The sequence below is a fragment of the Alligator mississippiensis genome, chromosome 4, assembly GCF_030867095.1.
Source record: "Alligator mississippiensis isolate rAllMis1 chromosome 4, rAllMis1, whole genome shotgun sequence".
In the NCBI taxonomy this organism is placed as follows: Eukaryota; Metazoa; Chordata; order Crocodylia; family Alligatoridae; genus Alligator; species Alligator mississippiensis.
This window is the reverse complement of record NC_081827.1, coordinates 175,348,891-175,374,461: the sequence shown is the minus strand read 5'-3', so window position 1 is coordinate 175,374,461 and position 25,571 is coordinate 175,348,891. Positions and strand designations below refer to the sequence as shown.

Sequence of the window (25,571 nt, the reverse complement as noted above, 5' to 3'; positions counted from 1 at the left end):
AAAGAAAGATTTTGATCTCTTAGGCAATGTCTACCTTACTTCTGGACTGTGCTAGGAAGGGCCTTGGGAAAGCACTGTCACCTGTCACGTGCATACTAAACCCAGAAATGGATGCCGTGTAGCTGTATAGAGTTGCACTGGGTACACGCTAATAAAGCTGTCTCCGTTGTGATTGTTGGGTCAGCATTGCTGTGACACAGCCATATAGCATCCATGCCTGGGCTTAGTGTACTTTCTCATGCTTTGCTGTGGCTCTCTTTAGCATAGTCGGAGGGTGCAGTAGATGCCCTTGTTTCCATCATTTGACTGTTGACCTGCTCACGGTAGTTAATGGGACTGCTACCAGCATCCTCAGCTGGAGCAGGAAAAGGAGCAGGCCCTGGAGGAGTAGCGAGAAACCTGCTTTTAGTTTGAAAGACACTTTAGGTATTCTGGGGGAATTCTCTGAAACATGCTATATTTCATCCTGAATTGCTCACATATATTCTCCACAGCAGTGAGGCATGCCGGGGCTTATTCGTTTGCTTTTTCAGATTCAGTGAAAAAATTTTTTTGTTTTTAAGGTTGAATTTTCTTTTTAAAAACAAGGTCTGTAGCTTTCCTGATTCTCTGCCTTTTGCATGTTAGATATTTGCCATGCTCCTGTGGCCTGTTTTATTTATTTATTTATTTATTTATTTATTTTTTCAGCGATGCTGAGCAACCACAGCTTAGGATTGAGCCTCCTTAACAGGAATGATGGATGCTCAACATGTCTGTGAATCGGGGCACTGGGCTTAATTTTAACTATATTTTCAACATCATAACACTCAACCCTTACTCTAAAAGTGGCTGATATGTTCCTAGGACTATCTTCTCAGTGTGCTGTGTGCCTTTTGCAATAGGGTTCCAAGTGTCAATTGGCACCTATAGCTCCTACCACAATACAGATCATAAATAATAATAATAACTGGGGAAATTCTGTCCTGTTGGGTTGAGAAAAAGTTCACGCTGAGGAGGCTTTGGGGAATAAAGAGTGAGGCTTGAAGATCTCCATGCATCGTGATCACTATAGGCGGTTTCTGCTGTTTTACTTCATAGGCTGCTGTTTAACCTAACAGGACTGCTGTTGGTAATTACATCTTGCGGGCATTAAGAGCTTTTTTTTTTTTTTTTCCGGCTGCTGGGAGGGGTAAGCTTGGAAAGGGAAAAAAAAAAAGTTTTGCTGTGAATTCTTCAGCCATTTAGTGCAAATTCCTGTAATTACCGTCATTGTGTCCTGTCTGAATGGCACATAATACAGCAGAAGCCTTTCCTAATTGAGACCTTACAGGAGGTACAAATCCCTTCTTTGTTCAGCCTGACAAATTAGTGCCAGAAAGTGGCAGGGTCCGAGTGGGAATCAAAGGCAAGCAACACAAAGATGGAACTTAAGGCTACAGTAATAACCCTCTCTGGTCCTGCAGGGAAAAAAAGTAATGACCAATGAAAAATGAAGTTTTTTTGTTATAAATTCCCTTGACATGACAGCACCTCAGGGCTGCTTTATTTATTTAGTAAAAGTGATTAAATAGTAATACAACAGGGCAGCCCATTGTCTCTCAAACTACCCCCCACCCTACAGACCCCTGCTGCCTTGGCTAATTGATTGACAATGAACCTCTGATAAAGAAGTTTGTTGGGAGGACCTGATGGGGACAGGGTTTTTTTTTCCCCCTTTCATTCTTTGTCTTCCCCCCTCCCCACCATTTTTGTCTGAATTGCACTTTACTTTTCCCTACCCTTCTCTTCCTCTTTAAAGCTTTTCAGGGAAGGCTCCCAGACAAACAGCTGACACTCACAAGCAGGTAGAGAAGAATGAGTTTTTCTCTGCCTAGCTTTTGACAAGTTTATCTTAGGGGCTGACTAGCATTTTCCAACTGGAGATATAAGCCAGGACAGCAATGTCAGACTGTGGCAATGGGGTGGGGAGAAGTGGGCGGGAGACGGGGATTGTTGAAGCATTGGGGTCAGAAGGGTAGTTTTAAAAAAAACAAAAAAAACAGTTTTCCTTTGGTGGGAACTGATGCCTTAACTTGGTCTGTTCATGTAAGATGTTTTCCCCATGCTGGGTTCTTAGTGTTTCTATAGGGCAAGATATTGTGCTTCTTCCATCTCTAACAATGATAATCTCATATTTAGTCTGCTGACTGAAAGGGTGAAGAGGGAATATTTAATAGGTGTTATTGCATTTTATTAATGTTTTGACCTGGAACATAAGTACTTTCAGGAAAGAAGACAGGGTGAGCTCTGCATTCCTTTAGCTCCAAAATGTCTACCCACCCTCTGTCCTGTACATGTCCCCAGAATCAATTCCTACACATCATTGTCCCGATTCTGTAGGTGACTCCCTTGTGGAGAGCCGTGGCCAGCGGGGAGTGTTTGGATCCCTGCAGTTGCAGGGTTCCCTTCTGGAGATTCACGTGGTGGGATTGAGGCCTTGTGTTTGCTAGCCCTACAAATACCTAGGCACAGGTCTAGTCATTTGGCAAGACTTACATGTTTCTAATAGGAAATGTGCACAAGAGCTTTGTTTGTTTCATGTCTAAGTAAGCCATAGCAGGCTTCACACGTGGGAAGTCTTGGGGTCTTTTTCTGTTAACTGGGTATTTTTCTTGATAACTCAACTACTTCTTTCATTGGGACACAAATAAATGAATCAGACTGGGACATACAGGATTTGCCAGTGTGAGTCAAATTGTGTCCATTAAGTCCAGCATACTGCTACTAGCTGTACATGGTAGCTAATGTTGCAAAGCAAGGGTTGGGAACCTACAGCCTAGGGGTCGGGTCGATCCAGCCCACGTCACCTTTGGATCAGGCCCACAGGGACATGCCTTTATTTAACGGCATTTGGTAATGAGGGGGACTTGTCCTGCATCGTGCCGCAGTCATCCGCCTGAGGCTTCAGTGGAGGGGGAGCTCTGCCCAGGCCGTGCTGCAGCCAGGTGGCACAGGCTTTGGCAGTGGAGGGCTTGTGCCACACTGTACTGTGCCCGGCTGCAGCTAAGCAATGGGAAGAAGTGGCAGTGGTGACTGGGTTCTGATACCTACCTGTCTCTGACTTGAGTCGGGTTGTTCTGGTGTCCTGTCAGGTCCCCGCTGGAAAATGTTGCTGACTCCTGCTTCAGCATAGAGTGGTGCTGCCCAAGTTCTGCCAGAAATGCACCCAGCTTTTTTTTTTTTTTCTTTGGGGAAAGGAAGGAGTTTCTGTCAGATTTGTACAGACTCAATAACAGGTGATCCCAACCTCTTCTTTCTGGGAGAGGACTCTCACCGTTGACCTAAACTTCCCCCTTGTTGCCTTGCATCATGCTTTGCCACCGTTGCTACTCTTTCTCCTTGATGGGTCGCTCTCAGCTTTTGCCCTCCCAACCCCCAGAATATAGCATGTACTGCTAAAATTGTTAGTCCTGATGGCTAGGAGAGTTCTTTCATTGTATTCTTCTGTATCTTCAGGGGTTTTCTCAGCTTTCTGTTGCCAAAGACTGTCTAAAGCTATATTGAAGGCAAGGTGATTGCAACCTCATAGACTAACTAAATAAGATAGTAGATAAGTAAATAAAGAAGAGTACAAGCTTTCGTGACCTCAAGTTCACTTCGTCATAGGATAGCATAGAGCAGTCACTCCACTTCATGCACTGCTTTGTGGTATCCTTTCACGGCATCTGATGCAGCAGACTCAAGTTCACGAAAGCTTGTGCTCTATATCTATAGTAGTTAGTCTATAAGGTGCATATCTACCCTGATTTCAGACTAACTTCTTTCTGAAGTTATATTTTCCAAACAAATAATCTTGCAAGCTATAACTTCATTCTGGAAGGTGATCAATCTGTTAATAAAAAACAGTCTTGATTGACTGTTTAGAAGCCTCATCCTCACTAGAAAGAATTTAACTATTAGACACAATCCCAATGACAACCCCCCCCCGCCCCCCACTCCAGTAGTCCATATTTAGTTCAGGGAACTAATAAGCTTTCCTTGCAAAAGCACTTTTTCTAGGAAAATTAGGTTTGTACTGGGGCTTATGCTGGCATAACTAATACCAGTTATGGCTTTGACTTTTTTGGTGCCCCTAACCAATGTAGCTGTACTGGCAAAACTTTTAAGAACAGACCAAGCCAAATCAAATAGATGCTAATTGCCTTAAGCAAACAGTTATCTGTTGTGAGCTTTATGTTTAACACAGTACATAAGAGCTAAATACAGACAGTCAAAAAGCTCAAAGTGAATCAATTCAATCTTTTCAGGTTAATCTAAGCTGCATAGATTGAACTGATAAGCAAGTGAACGGACATTCACTTTTGATTTCGGAAATGCAGCCACATGCCTGCAGTGGCAGAGGCCAGAAGCCAAGGGGTGCTAGAGCATGCCTCCATGCCTGGCTGGAGCAGAAAGCTTGGGCGAAGGCTAGCCCACCCACCCTGCGAGGGGGAGTTTGTGGGGGAGGTGCAAAGCATCCTGGGATGCTGGGGGACTGAGAGTTAACTTGAACCTGGAGGGGATCTTGGACAGAAGTTCAGTAAACTGATTTAACCTAAATCAGTTAAGTCTGATACTACATCCATCCACGTTTTATTTTAAATCGGTTTTGGCTGTTTTGAAAGCGACTTATGTGCACTGAACTTCTGTTATGTTGAAGATTTGAATTGGTTTCTGATTACTTATACCAGTTTATGTATAATTTCTGTCCTTAGCCAAGAAGACAAATTTTGTTGTTAAATGTAAATAAAATAGGCTGACAAAATAATAAACATACCAAAATAATATAATGATATAACTGCAAGGAGATTTATCCAAATATATTGAGCAACGTAAAACTAATTATTAAAGAAAATAACCACATATCTTTATATACAGTGGATCCAATTTAAGGAAAGAAAACACCCTTTGGATCAGAACAGGCATGGTAGAGTTATTTCTTAAGTAATAGCAACTAAATAAACAAATTCTAAAACCCTCAAAGCCCACAGTACATTGAAATTAATGAGATAACAGCCTAGGGTCAAGTGGCCTTCAAATGAATCAAATAGCAAAAATGAAAATTGAGTTACATACTGATTTTTTTTTTTTTTTTTTTTTTTTTTTTTTTTCCCTACAGAATGCCCTACTATCCAGGCTGCAAGTTCATTAGCATGAATGTAGAAACTTATCATGCAAATGCTTTAGACTTATATGGGAAGCTAAGTAGAAGTATAAACTGTTGTAGGATCAGGAACTTAATTATTAGTTTTTCTAAATTTGTCTCCATCTGGCTGGTAGACTGGATATTCTTGAGGGGCATTGTGTTCAGTCCTCATAGAATGTATTGGTGACTTTGCTAAGGGCCTGAAACACGACAAAATCCTACCAATTAATTGTTCAAAAAGAATTCCCATCCAGGTCTTTCAGCCACCCCAGTTTCTTTAATAATTTTATACTGGCCCACAGAAGCAAAGAATATAATCCTGCAGTGACTCAGATGGAAGGTGGTTGGCTTAATGGTATATTGCCATATCTAATTTCTCTGATTCTGTGAATGGCAGAAATTAAATTGTAAGGAATCGGAGGGGACAAGAAAAATGTAACTGCCACCTTGTATCTAAAGATGGAATGATTATCATTCATTTTGCATTTTGAATGAATATTTGTATTAAAGTTTTTTCATCCCCAAGGAGCAACTTCACTGGGAACTGAGGCCACTTAGCAGGATTGAACCAAAATGTGAAAACAGATGTTTCCATGACATTCAAGTTGAGAAATACAAGCAGCAAAAAGCCAAATAATTCCAAAGATGAAGCATTTTTTTTATGCAGTGTTTACTCAGCCATTTGGCATGGGTACTATTTTTATTCCTGACTTATGAAGGTTTTGTCTTAATATGTAGTAGGTCCAGACTTGGATTTAGTCCACAGTTTCTGTGTTAACTATGGATATAGTTTAGCCCAAAATAAAACAGATCCATAGACTCTTCTTCCCCTTTGGGTGTATCTACACATCGCCTTATGGTGACATTGTTACTGTGCCATGCTGTAGTACTTTCAAAAGAAAGTACTACAGCATGGCACAGTAACCACCCATACTGCACCATGCATCGCACGGTTAGTTTTAGCCACTATTTTGCCATAGCAATGTGGGAGTGCACCACTACGGTGAAGTAGTTGGTGGTCCCATGTAGACTCGTGTGATCTCTATGTCACCGTAGTGTGTTGTACGGCAATGTAGTGTGCTGCTATGGTGACATAGGGTGATGCACCCCTTCTATCTTTCACTGTATATCTATGTGTCGATCACTGCACACTATCAAATCTGTATTGGCTAATGCAAAAAATGATATGTGACCAGGCAAGTGAAGACTCTAGCACATGCGTGGTACACAACAGGGATGTATTGAAGTCCTGTAGGCAATCTTTACTTTAGCATTTCTGTCATTTGAATTCTTTAATTTGCATAGGATGTCTGTCTCATCTCTTGATATACTTATACATTACATCTTATAATAGCCATGTACATGTGAACCATTACACATGCACATATATACATGGTAGGTTCCTACTTGTGACACAAGTGTACAGACATAACGAATACTGAATCTGCCCTGATGATTTTATGATCTTTCCCTTCCTTGGATGGCCTCTTGCCTTTTTGTTTAATGTGACACAATACAGATGCTGTTGAGATTATTCAGTGAATCCTGAAATAACCACTCTTAATAAAGATTGGAGGGCTGGTGATCTGAGGTCCTATCCAACTCTTGTTATGGTCAATGAAGAGACTCTTGACTGGTTTTAGTGGGAGTTAGGTACCAAGGGAAGGATCTATCTTCAAAAAGAAAACAAAGCTAGAAATCGTTGATATTAGTTATTAATGAGCCTTACCTGAGTTCTGAGGAAGCTGGTTTAGACTATAATTAAGGTGGGACTTGTACAACTCTTGGATAATTATAACCTAATGAGGTTGAACAACATGCCTTAAGTATGGAAAATTGTTTGTGTCTAATCTGCTTTCTTTGAAAAAGTTGGTGAAAAGTTAATAGAAGAGTAAGCAGAGGTAAGTAGGTGGATGTAATTTACTTGGATTTTCAAAAAAGCTTTTGATAAGGTCCTTCAAAAGAGATTATTAAGGAAAATAAATAGCCCTGGGGTAAGGGACAAAGTCCTGATGTGGATTAAAAACTAGTTAAGGAACAAAAAACAGAGAGCCCGGGGGAATGGCTGCTTTGCAGAGAGAAGATAAATTAATCAGGTGGTACTTAAAGGAAGTTGTATCCATCTCCCACTCTTCCTTCTCCTGAGTCTGAGAAACTGTCCTGAAGGGCTGCTTCAGGACCACTCCCAGACACACAAGATATCGGGGGAACATCAACAGAAGGGCTAAAAGTTAAATAATTTTCATTTATTCCGTTTTCCACATGCATTGAGCTACTGAAGATGTTCTCTATAACAGAGTGACTGGGAAATGTTTCATAGGTAAAAGTCACCATTATTTAGTTTTCAAGAGAGAATACTCTGGAGAGAGTCCCCATTAGCCTGCCTCCAAATTAGTTAGCCTGACTGTGGAGCTGTGCCCATGTGGCTGCACTGCTTCCAGCGCAAAAGGCAGCTCACCTGGAATAGTGCAGTGTAGACATGGCCTGAGCATTGTGAAACACTAGAATATACCCCCAGGGATGATGTGAAAGCTCCTTCATTAGAGGTTTTAAGGGGGGGGAAAAAGTTAGATTAACTTCTGACAGGGATAGTTTAGTTATGCCCACCCCTACCCAATGCAGGGAGTTGGATTAGCTGACCTTTTGAGATCCCTTCCAACTCACCCTTTCTGTGACTCTTTGATGAATGATTTTCTGACACTAGAATGTCCAGTGTTGGTGCTGGCACAGCACAAGCAGTGATTTTTAAGACAGCTCTCTGTTTTTTGTTGCTTAAATAGTATTTTTGTCAGTGTCCTGCTTCAGAAAGCTTGTCTTAATCTCTCCCAACCACACATGGAGTCCAGCAAAAGATGTCGCCCAAAACAGTCCTTGCCTCTAACAACCCTTGGCCATTCTCTGAGCTTATCAAACGGAAAGTCTTTTGGAGGGTTAAACCTTTGGGTATTTTCTCTCCCTTCCATTTATACTGTTTCTAAATGAGTTGGCTTCTGCTGCTGTTTTGATGATGTGACAATAGCAAAAAGTTGCAGAGGCAGTCACTTTCCTCCAATACTGAACAAGGAACTTTATTAGAATAAGGAAAGGCTAATTTGCCCTCCTACCCCATGCATTTGTGTGGAACTCCTCCAGCTCCTCCCTGCTACAATTTGAGAGAGAGAGTCCTGATTCTGTCCCCCTTTCCTCCACATATGCACATTTCTGCCATAGTTTTCCCTTAGTTCTAGGAAGGATGCTTATTATGTATTCTAGAGTTGTCCTGTTTGTTTGTGCTTTTTCTCCCAGAGAGTTAGAACTTGAAAACAAGCCTCTTGATATTGGTGCTGTGTATCTGCTTGCAGAGACGCTATTAAGACCAGAATAGTTCATCCATGTACACAGCTGCTGCTGTTTTCGCAGCCCCTCTTTCACCTCACTTTCTCCTCTGTTTAGAATTAGCCTAGTGCTCTTTGATTTTTTTTTTATTTTTGATTTTTTTTCATTTTAAGTGAAGCTTTTAAGCTTGTGTTTTTCCTCCATTTCTGCAGACAATGCATCTCCAGCTACGTGTCTTTCGGCCATAGCTACTTTCCCATACCCTTTAGTCAGGGTTGGTGCTGATCCAAAAGCAGTGTTTCCTCCCCTGCTCTGGCTTCTCCTAAAAGGCTCATGCTTTTGTGTCAAATATAAAAATGAGCTTGATAGGAAATTGCTTTTGTAATGGTAGGATTCTTCTGGTGGAAAGTCACAATGTATATGCTTTCTGACCTTGCTCTTCAACACAAAGGTGCTCATCCCCTTACAAAAGGTACCTCTAAGGAGGTAAACTATACTTAGTTTTGTCACTCAAAAATCTTGAAGTGTTTAAAATTAGGAAAAGGCAATGGCTCTGTGATAGCAAGTGTTGTGTTCTGTCCCATAGGTGCAGGCTCTGGATTTCAAAGTGGTTAAACCATGAGCTGCCATCCTTTCCTGACCTTTCCTTTTAAAAATAAATAAATAAACAAATAGCATAATTGGTGTGTGCTACAGGAATAGATTTGTCATTCTATACCACTTTGAACTGCATAACATCAAAGGAACCAAGTGCTTTCATAACTTGATTTGAAAAGGTTGTAGAAAGAGCCACAATGGTGAAGGACAATTGATTAACTCAGTGCAACAGAAGGGAAAGGACAGATTTTCTTCCAGCAAAACCTGAGAGATGGGCAGAACCTGCAATGGCCATAGCCATGCCTTTAAAGAAAGCAACATGGGTTAATTCTGTGCTGAATGTGCGGAGTGTAGTGTACTCTCCAAGGGGCTGAAGCAAATGGGCCAAAGATAACTGGAATGGATGGAGTGCAGTACAAAAAAAGATGGTTGATTTAGCAGAAATTGTTTCTCTGGAAAGGGTTCTCTAGAGTGGGTGGGAGATGTGACAGGGCTTTGTCAGGGCTCTGGGACTTTGGAATTTGCTTCTTTCCCTTATCACTCTAAAACAGCCCAAATTGATGACCTTCCAGGCAATGATGCCTTCTTGATGTAAATTGTTTTAAGAGACCTGAGAGGTGTGCTTTTCTTCAGCTATGAGGGGTTGGGGAGTAAAAGTCGGGGACTGGTCAGGCAGGGACAAGCCTGAGCTTATCTGCTTATCTCCTCACACCTGGATGCACCTTGGAAAGGATCTGATGGCACTCCAGGGTGTCCTGGCATCCTGGTTGAGTACTGCTGTCCTAAAACTTCTATAACTTCTCCACTGGGAACTTCTTCAGCTTAAACTGCAGTTTGTTCCTAGTTCCAGCAAATGGTAGGAGGTTAGGGTCTAAAATAATGGATTCTTGATGGATAGCATGACCGTTCTAGATCATTTTGGAAACCTTCTTTAAAAAAATAGTTTTCATTTATTTTTGCTGTCGACTCCAACATCTGGATTTGTGATGCTGAGGCAAACTAGTGCCGTGTGAAGTAAGATACAGAATGTAGTGGTCGTAAGATATGTGAAACTTTCGCAAAGTTATTTTGTTTTCCTGATAAATAAGCACCTGACTGGATGGGCTATTCATAGAGGTTTAGTGAGAGAGGCTTGTATAACTCAGTCATGGCTTCACCACTGATTTTGGAATGGATGATTTTGGAATATCATCCATTCCAAAATCAAGCCAACATCATGCACACCATTTCATATTCACTGTTTCATCCAAACTGGAAAAGAAAACAATGTAATAAATGCAAAAATGAATTGGAGCAAAAGAAAAAAAAAATCACCAAGTCTTCCATGAATATGCTGTGATCTGAGATTCTGGGGCAATTTATAGCAAAAAAAGATTTAGACTCTTCACTGCTTCTCTTTTATGAGGCTGGCTCTACAATGTTTACTGTACTGTGATATTGCTAATGCAAACATTATCCTACTTTGTGAGCTGTTACCATTCTCCTTTGGAAAGGTGTATGATCACTTTAATTAGGCTCCTCCATCTTACCCAGTGAATGGGAGTTGGGGGTCATTCTATGTTTCCTTTTCAGAGAGGCACGATTTACCTTTGTAATGCTCTTAAAAACATGGATGCCATAGCAACAGAGTGAGTACCTTCTACGGGTATCTTCCAGTGCTAATAGAATGGCATGTCAGACAGACAGGGCATAATAAGTTTTTAAATATCTCTTCAGCTGTTTCAGCTCTGTACTTTTATGTATTAACTTAGTTTTTAGAACAGTGATTGATCTGCACAGAGTCAGCCAACCAGTTGTGCTACCTAACTTTGTACATAAATGTAGGAAAACATGGTCACACAGAAACACTTGTAAACTGGTTGATATGGAAGCAGTTTAATAAACAAATAAGGAAGCTAGATCCTGTAACAGAGACACCCTTATTATGCATGAAGTTGAACATAAAGGCTAGGGACAGATGTTCAAAAAGCCTGAGCATAAACTGATTCAATCTTTGCAGGTTGGTCTAACCTGGCTAGGCTGAACTGGTTTGAAACTGGACAGACATCTCTCTGGACTGAGAAAATTCAAGCACATGCCTGCAGAGGCTCAGGCTAGAAGCTGGGGGGCGCTAAAGCAGCCCTCCCTGCCCTTCTGCAAGGAGCTGAGCTGAGGGGGCTGTGGCCCAGCAGGACTCTATCATTAGGAAGGTCTGCCTGAATGGTCCCAGGCTTTTCCTCACTGGCTGCTCAAGAGGTGGGAGCATTGCCAGCCCCAGGCTAGCACTCTGAGATGAAAGCAGGGGGAGGTGCAGTGCATGCATCTGTAGATGATTCGGAGCTTTTCAATCTCCCTCCCTGCTTTGTCATACTGCCTGCAGCAAACTGACAGGCAAGCAAGCCAGCTGGGGGATGATAGTAATAACAGTCTTTATCACCCGATTAACAAAACAATGGCCTCTCTCCATTTCTTAAAACTTTTTAAACAGCTTACCGGCTGACCTGCTGATTAGCTCCTAACAGCCCTAAACAGTCACAGCTCTGTCTGCCTGCCCCAGTGAAATTGGGGAGACACAAACACACACACCCCTTGGCATTAGCTAGCATACCATATGCCTAGGGTCTGTGGGGCTGGGATCCGTGCTGTGGGAGATGGGAGGGAAGAAGGGAGGGATTTCTTGCTTGAGCAGCGAAGCGGGGAGGGCAGGGGGAAACCATGCAGACCCTGCTGTGCCTGCAGTCTCTGCTGGAGCCTTACACAGCATTAGCTAGCATACCACATGCTGGCTATGGTTTGTGCTGTGGCAGAGAGGAGGAAGGAATCCCTGCTTAAGCAGCGAGTGGTAAGGGGCAGGGGGAGGCCAGAAGACCCTGCTGTGCCTGCAAGTCTCTGCTAGAGCTCTAGCTAGGGAGCAGAGTGGAGGGGCCAGCTCTGCTGGGGAGCAGAGAGCTCCACCCAGCCTAGAGAGCATTCTGGGATGCTGGGAGACTCTGATTTAACTTAGACCAGCAAGGGGTCTGGGACACGCATTGTATAAACCAGTTTGACTCAAATCAGTTAAGTCTGATACTACATTCAACCAGGTTTATCTCAAACTGGTTTCAGGCATTTTCCAACTCGTTTATGTGCACTGAACCTATGTTCTGTTACACGTTTAAACCAGTTTCTGATCACTTAAACTGGTTTGTGTGTACTATCTGTCCCTAGCCAAAGACATTGGGTATTTATGGAGTTATTGGTTCTCACTGTTGGGTTATTGGATCAGATCAGTTTTATGTTTCTTAGACTAAACGTATGTGCTACCAATGGTTGAGGAGTGCATTCACAATGTTTTTGCATGAAATTTGGCCTAAATGAAAGGTCATGTATCATGCACTTCTGGTATATGTCCTTCATTGTTTTTCTGATCAGTTGTTCTGATTGATCAATCGTATTGATATTGTAAAAGGAAGACAGATCGTCCAATACTGAGGTCACAAGCTTAGGAGACGATGAATATGATTCTGTTTCCAGCTCTGCCACTGATGGGGGTTTCCTTACAGCAAAGCAAACTATGAAAAGCTATTTTACTTTGGGTGCCCAATTTAAGACAAGTGGTTTCTGGTTTTCAGAAGGGTTCAAGATCTGTAGTTCCCATGGATTTCAAGTAAAAGAGAAGAGGTATACAGCACCTTGAAGATGAGATCTTCTGCATCTTGAGTTAGACACCCAAGTTAATACACACTTTTCAAAATGTGGCCCTTAAGCTTCAGATTGCCCGTTAGTAACATGGAGATAATGCTTATTTTATAAATCTGTGTGAACTCTCTGGTTGGAAAATGTTTTGAGAGTTGTTGGATCTAAAACATTTTTAAAAGTAAATTAATTTATTACAAAATATATTTAATTTAATTTAAATATAGAGCCATCTCCAGTCAGCAGTATCCTAGCAGGTCAGACCGTAACAATTTGTAAAGCTTCTTTCACTAGCCTAGTGTACAGTGAATAAACCAGGCATTTGAGTTTGTTGCTTCTTCCCTGCTAGCAAGCTAACAAGGATGCTTGCATGAACACAAAGGATGTTTTGTTTAAGAGTTAATCTGTTCCTGCCACTAATGGCTTATTTGGGGTCTTTTCCTGCAAACTTTTATGGATACAAACAGCTCCACTAAATTCAAATAGCCTACATTCATGAGATTGACTTTGTAATATAACTACCTTGCTATTGTTGTTCTATATGGTCTCACAGGTGTCTTTACAGCAGCTTGTTTATGGTGTAGTAGGGAGCTGGTAAAGGCACATTAACTCCTGCAGTCCAAAGAAATAAAAAGAATGGAAGCCAGGAAAAATAGAAACCAATTTTGAAAGCAAACTTGCTTTTATTTTCAAGTTTCAAGTGGGCATTGGGAATTTTAAATAGTTGTCAGTGAAGTAGAGGGAGGAGGCTACTGCAGTTTGAAAAAATGGAGGGAATTCAGTATCTCAAAAGATTTATAAATACCTGCCATTTGATTTGACTTACACAAACACACTGTGAAGAAACTGTTTTCTCTCTTTCACTGGGAGCTTATCACCTCTGTGGAATATGGGCACCCTGAAAACATTATCAGATGTGTTCTTGCTGTACTCTTAGGAGGTTAGGAAGTGGTATGACAACTTTTGTTGTACACACAGGGAAGCAAGGTGCACTTAAGGCTCTAATGCTGCATTTCAGTACTAATGGGCACTTCCTCACACACATGCACACTCATGTACACTGCTGGATGGGGTGTACGATGAGATGATTTGCCTAAGGTCATGCAAGAAGTCTGGTACAACCTGGCATTGAACCCATTTCTCTTGAGTTCCAGTCCCAGACTTACAGACACAAAACCATCCTTTTTCTGATGCCCCATCTTGTATTATTGATTGTAATATGTATTATTCTAAAGATCACAGGATTTATATTTTCAAGATGCATGCCTTTAGTCAAACTTTGTATTTTATTCATTCTCTGCAACAGCGTTGAGTCTTGTTCTTCACTGATAATAGTTTCCTGAAAATATGTTTTGGAATGCTGACCAAGACCTTCACATTTCAGTTTTGGGCTTGAATTGTAACTAAGGTCAGATATCACATGTTTGCTCAAAACTTTTTGCGGTAATATTTGAGACATGTGGCTGTCTCATTTCTGATGACCTTGTGCACTGAATGGGTACTGATGCAAGTGTCTCTCATCAGTCTGAAATGTGTTTATACTTATGATTTCCAAGGAACATACAACTAATTTAACAGCAAAAAGTGTAGCTCATTTTAAGCCAGGACACAACCTGCATTGATTCCCTTGGCTATGCATGGTACAAAGAATCAATGCAGGATGTGAGAAATGGTCTGGAGTGTTTTCTGTTATGGAGTGTGGGGCGGTAGCATCAGCCAATCTATTGTGATTACCTTCATCAGAGACGAGAACACAAGGTGCCCTCAAATGCTGTGCAGTGTGGAAAAGTGTTTTAATTTAAGCTGGTATGGATGTACCAGCAAAACCCTTCAAGTGTAGATGTATCTTATATCAATAAAAGAATGCCTTTGCTGGCATAACTCACACAATAAGAGATCAGCAAAAGCACCTTTTTACTTGTGTAATAACTGACTAAGCTTTTTGCTAATTGAAAGTTATTAAAAATCACACTAACAAGTGGTGTTAGTATATTAGCAAAAGCTTCCAGTGTGAACCTGATTTGACAGTCTCCTCAGTGTAGAGACTCTTTTACTATATGCATGTGCAGCACCTAACACATGGGACTGATTGCAACTGAGAACTGCAAGTGCTACTGTAATAAAAAACTATTAATGATCACAAACCATGAAAGCAAAAGAAGAAATATCTTCCTGAATATTTCCCAGTGTCAATTGTTCAGCTAATTATACCTTATCAAATTACTTTTCCTTAATAAGAGTGGTCCTCGCTTTTGTTTACATGGTACTTATTGTTTGGTATGGCAGTACTTGTTTCGTGGCTTCCTCCTATATTTGCCAACTCAGTGTTTGTTATGGCTGTTCTACCAGTTAGTGAGTTTGTACTTATCCATTCAACAACAGATATAAGCCTTTAGAATAGAGTGGGAGGATCTGATGCAAAGTTTAAAACATTTTGCAAATAGCTGCCCTGCATCTTGTTTGATTGAATTCTTTGTTCAATCTAGATCATTGCTGTCCCATTTTAAAACAAAAAAAATCCAACTGGGAAATGACAGTGTTTACTCTTTCAAAATAAGCCAAAACCTGCAAGCAGATATGATTGCGGGGGCACTTCCCAGTGGAGGAAAGTGTATTTGCCCATGTAGTCAGTCAGCAACAGAAGGAAATGAGAACAGGGTCTGGGAAAGAAGAGCAAGGCTTGCTCTTCTTTTCCTTCCTGTGGATCTTGCTCCCATCATCCATGCTTTTGTCACCTCCATGCTGAACTAGTGCAACATGCTCTTCATAAGGCCACATCTTAAATCAGTGGGGAAGCTAGGGCTGGTGCAGATGGAGTTTTGCTCTCTCTTTGTAAACAGTGTAGAGAGCATGAGTAAATAAGTGGTGGGGGAGGGGGGGGAGGGCGGGTATCAGGGCACCAGCCCCAGGCACCCATTGCGAGGTGGTGCACAGCCATCACCACTGCTTTTCCAACTGTTGTGCCACTGCCAGCGGCCCAGTTGCTACCACTGCCCCATATGCTGCTTCTGTCCAGGGCACAGAAGTGCCTGCTTACACCTCTGCTGGTTCCCCCCAATATAGTATTAGTATAGTATTAATATTAGTATAGTATCAGTATTAGTATAGTGCATTCTTCAAAGTGTTCCAGGGCTTTAGAATGCCCTCTTGCCACTGGGTGGGTGGATTCCTTTCCAAGCCAGTATCCATAGGGTGGCATGTTTGATTGTGTACTGCAGCATGGGAGAAGGGGCAAGCTGACTACTACATTTTTGCTTTGGTAATTCTATATAATTAGCCTGTGATTATATACTGCTGCTTCATAATCTAAAGAAAGTAAATGATCTTTCCAGATATGTGCTATTCAATCAGATGGGTATCAACCCCTGAGGGGAATCAAACAGGCTGTCCACTGGGAGTACTCAGCACCTGCAAAAAACCAAGTCTACTTATTCCAGGTTGCACACCAAATATAATGGATGCTTCTGGAGTTTCAGCATATGCTGAAATCTCCACATATATCCCATTACTTGCAGAGACTTGAAAGCTATTTATCTTTTACCAGTGCTCTTATCTGGGGAATGTTCCCTTATCACATCCCTATTTAACCTCACTAGCAAGGGATACAAAAATAATGTGGTTTGTTTTTTTTTTCTTTTTTCTCCCAGGCTGTCAGCGCTCCATAGGCCTCTCCAATGGAAAAGCCAAAGTGTGCAGTTACAGTGGGTGGTATTACTGCAGCACCTGCCATGTGGATGACAGCTTTCTAATACCTGCACGGCTAGTACATAACTGGGACACTTCAAAATACAAGGTAATCTCCATAGGGGTTGGGTGAGACCAAGTAAGCTGGATGCAATGTAATAAAAATAGAAGCAATACTGCAGGTCAAGAAATAATGTACAGTAAATTCATAGTTTTCCTTCAACCACATTCATCTTTCCCAAACTTGTGGCTTACCTACAAATCTGTTATTTCTCAGCAGCATCTTTTCAGGTCTGCAGCAGCCACATCATGCCTTTGCATCCTTGTTTAAACCTCAAGACATCTCCTTGTGGGAGGTGCCATGCTTTTCCTTTTGGCTGATCCACTTCCAGTACCACTTCTCTGGTCCATGTGTTGTATCATCTCTCTTGATCTTCATCTTCATAGTCCTCAAATCCTGGCAAGCTCTGACATTGTCTCTTCCTCCTTAGCTCACTGCAAGACCTGGTGGATCCCAAGGTAACACCCTTATTCATAGATTCATAGATGTTAGGGTCGGAAGGGACCTCAATAGATCATCGAGTCCGACCCCCTGCCCTGGGCAGGAAAGAGTGCTGGGTCTAGATCACCCCAGCTAGATGCTCATCTAACCTCCTCTTGAAGACCCCCAGGGTAGGGGAGAGTACCACCTCCCTTGGGAGCCCGTTCCAGACCTTGGCCACTCGAACTGTGAAGAAGTTCTTCCTAATGTCCAATCTAAATCTGCTCTCTGCTAGCTTGTGGCCATTGTTTCTTGTAACCCCCGGGGCCGCCTTGGTGAATAAATACTCACCAATTCCCTGCTGTGCCCCCGTGATGAACTTACAGGCAGCCACAAGGTCGCCTCTCAACCTTCTCTTGCGGAGGCTGAAAAGGTCCAGTTTCTCTAGTCTCTCCTCGTAGGGCTTGGTCTGCAGGCCCTTGACCATACGAGTTGCCCTTCTCTGGACCCTCTCCAGGTTATCCGCATCCTTTTTGAAGTGCGGCACCCAGAATTGCACGCAGTACTCCAACTGCGGTCTGACCAGTGCCCTATAGAGGGGAAGTATCACCTCCCTGGACCTATTTGTCATGCATCTGCTGATGCACGATAAAGTGCCATTGGCTTTTCTGATGGCTTCGTCACACTGCCGGCTCATGTTCATCTTGGAGTCCACTAGGACTCCGAGATCCCTTTCCACCTGTGTGCCACCCAGCAGGTCATTCCCTAGGCTGTAGGTGTGCTGGACATTTTTCCTCCCTAGGTGTAGCACTTTGCATTTCTCCTTGTTGAACTGCGTTCTGTTGTTTTCTGCCCACTTGTCCAACCTGTCCAGATCTGCCTGCAGCTGTTCCCTGCCCTCCGGCGTGTCCACTTCTCCCCATAGCTTTGTGTCATCTGCAAACTTGGACAGAGTACATTTCACTCCCTCGTCCAAGTCGCTGATGAAGACGTTAAAGAGTATCGGTCCAAGGACCGAGCCCTGCGGGACCCCACTGCCCACACCCTTCCAGGTTGAGACCGACCCATCTACCACAACTCTTTGGGTGCGACCCTCTAGCCAATTCGCCACCCACCGGACTGTGCAGTCATCCACGTCACAGCCTCTTAACTTGTTCACCAGTATGGGGTGGGATACCGTATCGAAGGCCTTCCTGAAGTCTAAGTATATGACATCCACCCCTCCTCCTGTGTTCAGGCGTTTCGTAACCTGGTCATAGAAAGAGACTAGATTGGTCAGGCACGATCTGCCCGCCACAAACCCGTGCTGGTTTCCCCTCAGCATAATCTGCCCTGCCCGGCTCTCACAAATGTGAGCCTTGATAATTTTTTCAAAGACTTTACCAAGGATGGAGGTGAGACTGACTGGCCTATAGTTGCCCGGGTCCTCCTTCCTCCCCTTTTTGAAAATGGGGACCATGTTAGCCCTTTTCCAGTCCTCCGGGACTTGGCCCGTGCGCCACGAGCGTCCGAATATTCCCGCCAGTGGCTCTGCAGTGATGTCGGCCAGTGCCTTCAGCACCCTCGGATGGAGCCCATCCGGGCCTGCCGACTTAAAGGCATCCAGTTCTTCCAAATGACTCTGCACCACCTCAGGATCTACATATGGAAGTCCGGCGCCTTGCTGCTGCCTCTCTACAACCCCAGTGAGAGACTTGTCGTGCCCCTCACTTAGGAACACTGAGGCAAAGAACTCGTTGAGGAGTTCAGCCTTGTCCCCCCTATCTGTCACCAATTGTTTCTGCCCATTTAGCAGAGGTCCTATTCCTCCCTGGGCCTTCCTTTTACTCCCAATATATCTAAAAAACAATTTCTTGTTGTCTTTTACTTGGGATGCCATCCTCAGCTCCATGGTAGCTTTGGCCCGCCTAACTGCCTCCCTACAAGCACGAGCAGAGGAGGTACATTCATCTTTAGTGATCTCACCCTGTTTCCACTTTTTATGTGCTCCCCTTTTGGCCCTTAGGCTGCCCTAGATTTCTCTGGTCAGCCATAGAAGCCTTCTGGCCCCTTTCCCTTTTTTGCCTCGCTCGGGGATCGTCTTGCTTTGTGCCCGAAGGATCGTTTCCTTAAGGCACAGCCACCCTTCTTGGGCTCCCATCCCTTCAAAACTCCTACTCTGCAGTGCGTCCTTGACTAATTGCCTGAGTGCATTGAGATCAGCTTTCCTAAAGTCTAGCACTTTCACCCTACTAGTTACCTTACCCACTCGCCGTCTTATGTTGAATTCTATTATAAGGTGATCACTGTCTCCCAAATGGCTACCGATGTGGAGGTCCCCTATCATGTCATCCCCTGTTGCCAATACCAGATCCAGTATGGCATTCCCCCTAGTGGGACCGTGCACCTCCTGTGTCAGGTGGAGGTCCTGTACACAGGTTAGAAACCTGCGTGAGCGATGGGACCTTGCTGTCTGCATCTCCCAGCAGATGTCTGGGTAGTTTAGGTCCCCCATGACTACCGCCTCTTTAGCTTTTATGGTCTCCAAGAGTTGCCTCAGGAGCCCCGCATCTATTTCTTCCCCTTGGTGTGGGGGTCTGTAGCAGACCCCTACCACCAAATCCCTTTCTCCTTGCCCCCCATGTAGCCTAACCCACAATCCTTCTACTTCCTCAATCTCAGATTCTGTCTCGATGAGGGTTGATGTATATTGCTCACTGACATAAAGTGCAACCCCCCCCCCCCCTTTCTTCCCCGACCTGTCCTTTCTGTACAATCTATAGCCCTCAATATGTACCGCCCAGTCATGGGATGAATCCCACCAGGTCTCTGTTAGCCCCACTAAGTCATAGGTGTTTAGTGCAAGCAGGAGCGCTAGTTCATCCTGCTTGTTCCCCATGCTCCTAGCATTAGTATATAGGCACTTGAGCCCTGCGACTGGTGCCTTTGCTGCCCCCCTGCTCCGAGTCCCAAGGGGCCCATTGTTTCTTACCTTCTTGTTTCTTACCTGTTCTGTAGTGCTGGTCTCCCCATGGCTTTCAGGTTCCCAATGCTCTCTTTCTTCAGGCTGGGCTGTCCTTGTGGGTGCCACATGGTTCTGTGGTCCACAGCTTCCCCTGCCCTCATACTCCCCTCCCCCCGACAAGCCTAGTTTTAAAGCCCGCCGGAGGAGATCCGCCAACCTAGTAGAAAACACACGCTTACCTTTGGGGGACAGGTGAAGCCCATCCCAGCTGAGCATGTCCCTCGTCGTGATGTGCAGGTCATTGTCCAGGAAGCCAAAGCCTGCCTCGAGACACCACTGCCGAAGCCGCCAGTTGGTCTCTCTGATGCAGTTCTCCTGCCGTCTTCCTCGTCCCATCACTGGTAGGATGGAAGAGAAAACCACCTGTGCACCGAACTCCTTCAGCACGCCACCCAGAGCACTGTAGTCCGCCATCAGGTGATCGGGGGTTCTCCTGGCCGCATCATTAATACCCACATGGACTAGGACCATGGGGTAATAATCGGTGGGCTTGATCCTGGCCTGGATTGCCTCAGTCACATCCCGTATCTTTGCTCCAGGGAGGCAGCATACCTCTCGTGCCGAGGGGTCCTGGCGACAGATGGGTCCTTCCGTACCTCTCAGGATGGAGTCGCCTATGACGAGCACTCGTCGCCTCCTCCTCTGGGTCCTCGTGGATCTCTTGTTCTGTTTGGAGTGTGAAGAACGTGGTGTTTCTTCTTGCCCAAGGGTTTCCTCCTCCCCTTCCACCTCCTGCAGGGTCGCCAGGGCCTCGTACCTGTTCACTAGTCGGACTGGAGAAGCTGGTACCGGTTCCCTGCGAGCTGCTCCGGTCCTGGCTGTGACCGTCTGCCACTCTGCTGCAGAGGGCATTCCCCGGGCTGCTGCTTCCTTGGGTGCCTGGGCCTGCAGGGAAAGGAAATATCTGTCAATTTCATCCTCCGCCTCCCTGATCCCCCTCAGCCTGCTAACCTCCTCCCGGAGCTCCCTCACCTGCGCCTCCAGAGCCCTAAGACGGGCACCTGCCGGACAGGTGTGGGGGCCCCCAATCTCTGCCCCCTCTGGCCCTGCTGGGGATCCCCCACAGGCCAGGAGGTAGGGGGACATCAGCTCCCCCATGGGCGCTCGGTCTGGGTGGAGGCCTCAGACCTGCCCCAGGTAGCCTTGCCCCCCTGGGCAGAGGCCCTAGCAGCACTCCTCGTAGACACCATTCTACAAGCTGCTGTTTGTAGACCTGCGCAGTGTCTACGCCCTACCCCTACAGGAGTCTCACTCCTGGCCCTCCTGGCCCGCCCACCGGCGCGAACGCCTGCGCAAACGCCAGCGTGCTGTTACAGAGCGCACCTGTTTGCGCGCTCTGTTCGTGTCGCGGCTCGGGAGCGCGGCTCCCTACCGGCTCCGCTATATGGGACCCGGGGGCTTCCCCTCCGGATCCGGCTCAGCTGTGCCGGGTCCCTCCGCCCCACTTACCTTCGGGGGATCAGCTGCTGCTGCCCCCGCTGCCGATTCCTCTGTTGCTGCTGCTGCCGCCGCCGCCTCCGGTCAGTCGGTTGGTAAAAGGGCACACGTGCGTGCGGGACACACGTGTGCTGCCTCCTCTCCTTCCCGCTGCTGGTTCCCTTGGAGATTTGGAATTAACCTTCCTTGGTGATTGGGCACTAAGTTTATGGAGTGCACTCCCCTGGAAGGCCAGTTTGTGACTGCCTTCTGAGCACAGTGGACTCTGTCTCTTAGCACAGACCTTCTCATTACATCATGAGGATGCGACAGCAAGGCTTCATCAGATATAAGCAGCAGAAATAATTCAAGAAAAGAATCCCATGTTCACTCATTGTATGAGGATGAGATGGAAAATAAAGAATGGTCTTCTAGACAGAATTTTAGCTCAAACAGTTTTAATCCCATGGTGCCCTGGGTGTGCTGATTGATATACAAATATGAATGAAGGGATATACAAACAGAATAATATTAGTAGCCATTTAATGCATCTTGGGATCTTTCACAAAGGGCGTGAAAAGTGTGCATAGAACACACATTTTTATTAGACTTTTTCATGGGGTTAACTGTGTTTTGCTATCACAGGGAGATTATGCTGAAACAATAACAAACCTATAAGAAATCAAGACCGTACTAAAGCTTCAAACATAAGTCATCGCTAGGAATGGCTGTTTGATGTTTTGTGTCTGTAAATATTATTAATATCTGTTGTTTGAAAAAAAAATAGCCAGTAAGTGCTCTATCAGAGGAAAAGCAGGCTCTCTCAAAGAGGAAAATTTGTCAAAAGAGAGATTATTAAAAGGAAACCAGAGTCTGCCCTCAGAAAAATGAAAGTCCCCTGCCAAGTAATATAAGATTTTTCAGAAGTTAATGAACTTCTTGCATAAAGCAGTGAAGAGTCTGTCTTCCTGAGAAGCCAGCTCTAAATATTAGAGTTTTCTCTGGATGCCATTCTCAGGTACCTACTATTTGCCTAAGCAGGGATAAGAGAAGAGGCACTGGTATGGGTTAAATAATGATAAAGTAGGCAGGCATCATGTCTGTGAAACTACAGAAGAAAGTGCATTTTTAAACCAGAATTTAAAAACTATACCTGGTTCCAAATGGTTTGGTTATAGGAGGGAAGAAAGTGCCCCAGTTCTTTGAACACACATAAGGACAGGTCTCTTAGGCTTTTATTTAAAATCAAATTCATTCTAATTATAACAGCAAGAAATTAACAATTTGTACTTTGCACTTTGCAAAAGGGCAGTACAGGCACAAATTCTCACTTGGATGAGAGCGGTGCCAAGATTAGGTCCTCCCAACCTCCCTCTGTCTGAACACCTCGCAAACACATGAGTTAACAATGTGATGAAGCATGGGTGACTTGTGCCCAGGAGCAACATGTAAGGGGTGCACAGGGGTGCATGTGCACCCCCTGAGAGCTCTGGTGCACCCCCTGACAGGCCACACTCCCCTCTTAGGCAACTGGCAGGGGGGAGCACCAGTGCCCCCCTTCGCAAGTGCCAGCTGGGGAGTGGGTGTGCCAGGTGAAGCACTGCTGGCACTTCCAGGAGCACCGCAGCTGCTTTCCGGTCGGCACGATCAGCTGCGGGGGGAACCCAGAGATTGGGGCACCAGATCGTTGACCCGGGGGGGCCCCCGACTGATTTCAGATGGGGGGGGATTCCCCTCAGCAAGTAATCACTGAGCACAGAACCACCAGCAGAGAAACTGGAAGTGCACTTCTGCCAGCACTTACAGTTTCGTGGCTGGCATTTCCAGGGAGTGGGTGCATGGCCAATCTCAGGGAGTGCACGTGCGTCTCCAGTGTGACAAAGTGATCATTAGAGCTAACCGCACTCTATCATGCGTTAACAGGTACATCACGAACAGGTCTAAGGAGGTGATACTTCCCCTCTGTGCGGTACTGGTGAGGCCGTAGCTTGCGGGGGGGGGGGGGGGCAGCAAGAAACTCTGTTTACCAAGGCACCCCTTGGAGTAACTAGAAACAATGGCCACAAACTGACAGAGAGCAGATTTAGACTACACATAAGGAAGAACTTCTTTATGGTAAGGGTTACTAGAATCTGGAATGGGCTTCCAAGGGAGGTGGTGCTCTCCCCTACCTTGGAGGTCTTTAAGAGGAGACTGGACATGCACCTGGCTGGGGTCATCTGACTGCAGCACTTTTTCCTGCCCAGGGCAGGGGGTTGGACTCGATCTACTGAGGTCCCTTCCGACCCTGAAAATCTATTAAATCTATGAATGTATCTGTATATGCCTCTGCAGCATAGAGGACTATCATAATCCTCAATTCACAGAGAGTGAACTGAGAGATGGAGATTGTGTCACTTGGTCAGGGTCACGTAGAAAGCCTGTGGTAGAGCTGAAAATCAGATCTAAATCTTCCAAGTCCCTGCCTAGTCCCTTAACCCTAAGATCATTCTTCATCCCACCACACTTGTTCTTTTGATAGTTAAGGCTACAGAACTGACCAGTTTCTGTGTTTTATTTCTTGCTGCTTTTATTTTAATAGAAGTTTCTAGCATTTCTTATAACATTTTGGAGGGGGGTATTCTAGGCTGGGTTGGTAGCATCACCCATTATTGAGGTTGCCTAACCCTTATCTTTGTGAGACCCTGTTTTCAGTTGCTTTATAATTTTGCCAGGCTTTAACCTTTTGAGGTGGAATTTTATGTAGCTAGAGGTCTGCTTGTCGGAGCCCTTAGTTCTGACCAGACTGGGCATGTTACATCTCCAAAGAGTGTCTGATCATGCTTCTTTGGGCCGTCAGTACAGGGACAAGTGGACTTTCCAGTAATCGCTGCGGCCAGGTGCTTGGGCCGGCATTAGAATGGAAAACAGGTGGCTCCTCGCTTCTGCGCTCTGTGACCCCTTCCTGCTGACACCCAGGCAGAGAGGAGCAAGAAGCCATCTGGCTCAAATGCAGAGGAGATGGAAGCCTAACTGAGATAATGTGATGATGATGATGAGCACCCTGGGGGGTGGAGGGAAAGGAGGAAATACATAGCTGTTTCCAGAGTTGGCAACAGCTATGAACAATGTGTAGCAGGTAAAGGATGAGGCTCCATATTGAATACCGACGAGAAAATAGAATAGTGGATAACTGCACCTTCAATAAGTATTGTCCCTTCTGTGCACAGTGACCTTACGGGGAAAAAATGTGACCATGTTGTAGCATAGTTGCCCCAGTAACCTTAATTCTGGCATTTCATACCTATTGTGTGTGTCCTCGTTGTTCCAGACCTGTGTTGTCATGGGTGTGTGTGGGTTGATGAATCTGTCGTCTGAAACCAAATAAAATAGTGCCTCTTATTCATTCCTGTATCTTCCCTAAGGCAACAGGCAAACAGTTAGGATGCGTCCTAGTATTTCAACTCTGATTCACAGTGAGAGAAAGTTCTCCAGAATAATAGCCCTTGGGGATGCTGACATTCAGTTTTGTGGAGGAGAAAACTCTGAACACCCTGTTGAGTTCTGCTTTCCATTCCTTGGCTATCTCAAAGTCAGGATTATGTGCTCACACATGAATAGGTCTTGATTTAACAAAGCACTTAACCAGTTGCTTGAGCTCTGTATTGATCTGAGTCAAAATTTATGCTGATAGTCCTGCATATGGGAAACTCCCAGTTTCTAATCTTAGTTGTAATGCTAAGTGTTCACAAGGCGCTCTGTGGACTGCTGAATATTTGACTCAGTTGACCTATTAGTAAAAGAAAAAAGAAGAATATTTATGATAGATACTGTAGCTCTCAGGGGCTATTGGAGGGTAAATTGTTTAATGTGCGTACAAGCAGTTTAAATTGAAGATGGCTGTATTACTCTCTCTTGGGTGTAACTCGGCTCTTTCAACAAAACAAAATAAGTGTATACCATAAAAATCTTTAGTGATTTAAATGTATTTATTTAAACATTTTAATGTTGCACACATCTGGGATCTGTACTATTTTGTTTTTATGCAGACTTCCTCTGTTGTTACTTAGACAGTGCATTATCTATTCCTCTGTTCAGATAGTACAATTTCTTGCATATGCATTTAAAAAAAGGTGGGGGGCCCACAAAAGCTGAGAAATGAGTGGGATGTTTAATGCAGCTTTTGAACCGTTTATGTCATTGGAATAGTGACCTTTAATTCATCTTACAGTATCTCTTAGGTTTAAACATATGTATCATATTATCTACTTAATTGCTAGCATGCAGCCAGTACT

General features: G+C 44.5%; 1 protein-coding gene across 3 annotated transcripts in view; it reads left to right on the top strand.

Annotated features, from left to right (window-relative positions):
* PLEKHM3 (pleckstrin homology domain containing M3) overlaps positions 1 to 25,571 on the top strand; it is a 143,254-nt gene that overhangs the window by 46,080 nt on the left and 71,603 nt on the right. For all 3 annotated transcript variants that reach the window (XM_019492253.2, XM_019492254.2, XM_059727108.1), the window contains exon 4: positions 16,360 to 16,505. In XM_019492253.2, the coding sequence (XP_019347798.1) occupies positions 16,360 to 16,505 (146 nt within the window). The remainder of the gene's footprint in view (positions 1 to 16,359; positions 16,506 to 25,571) is intronic.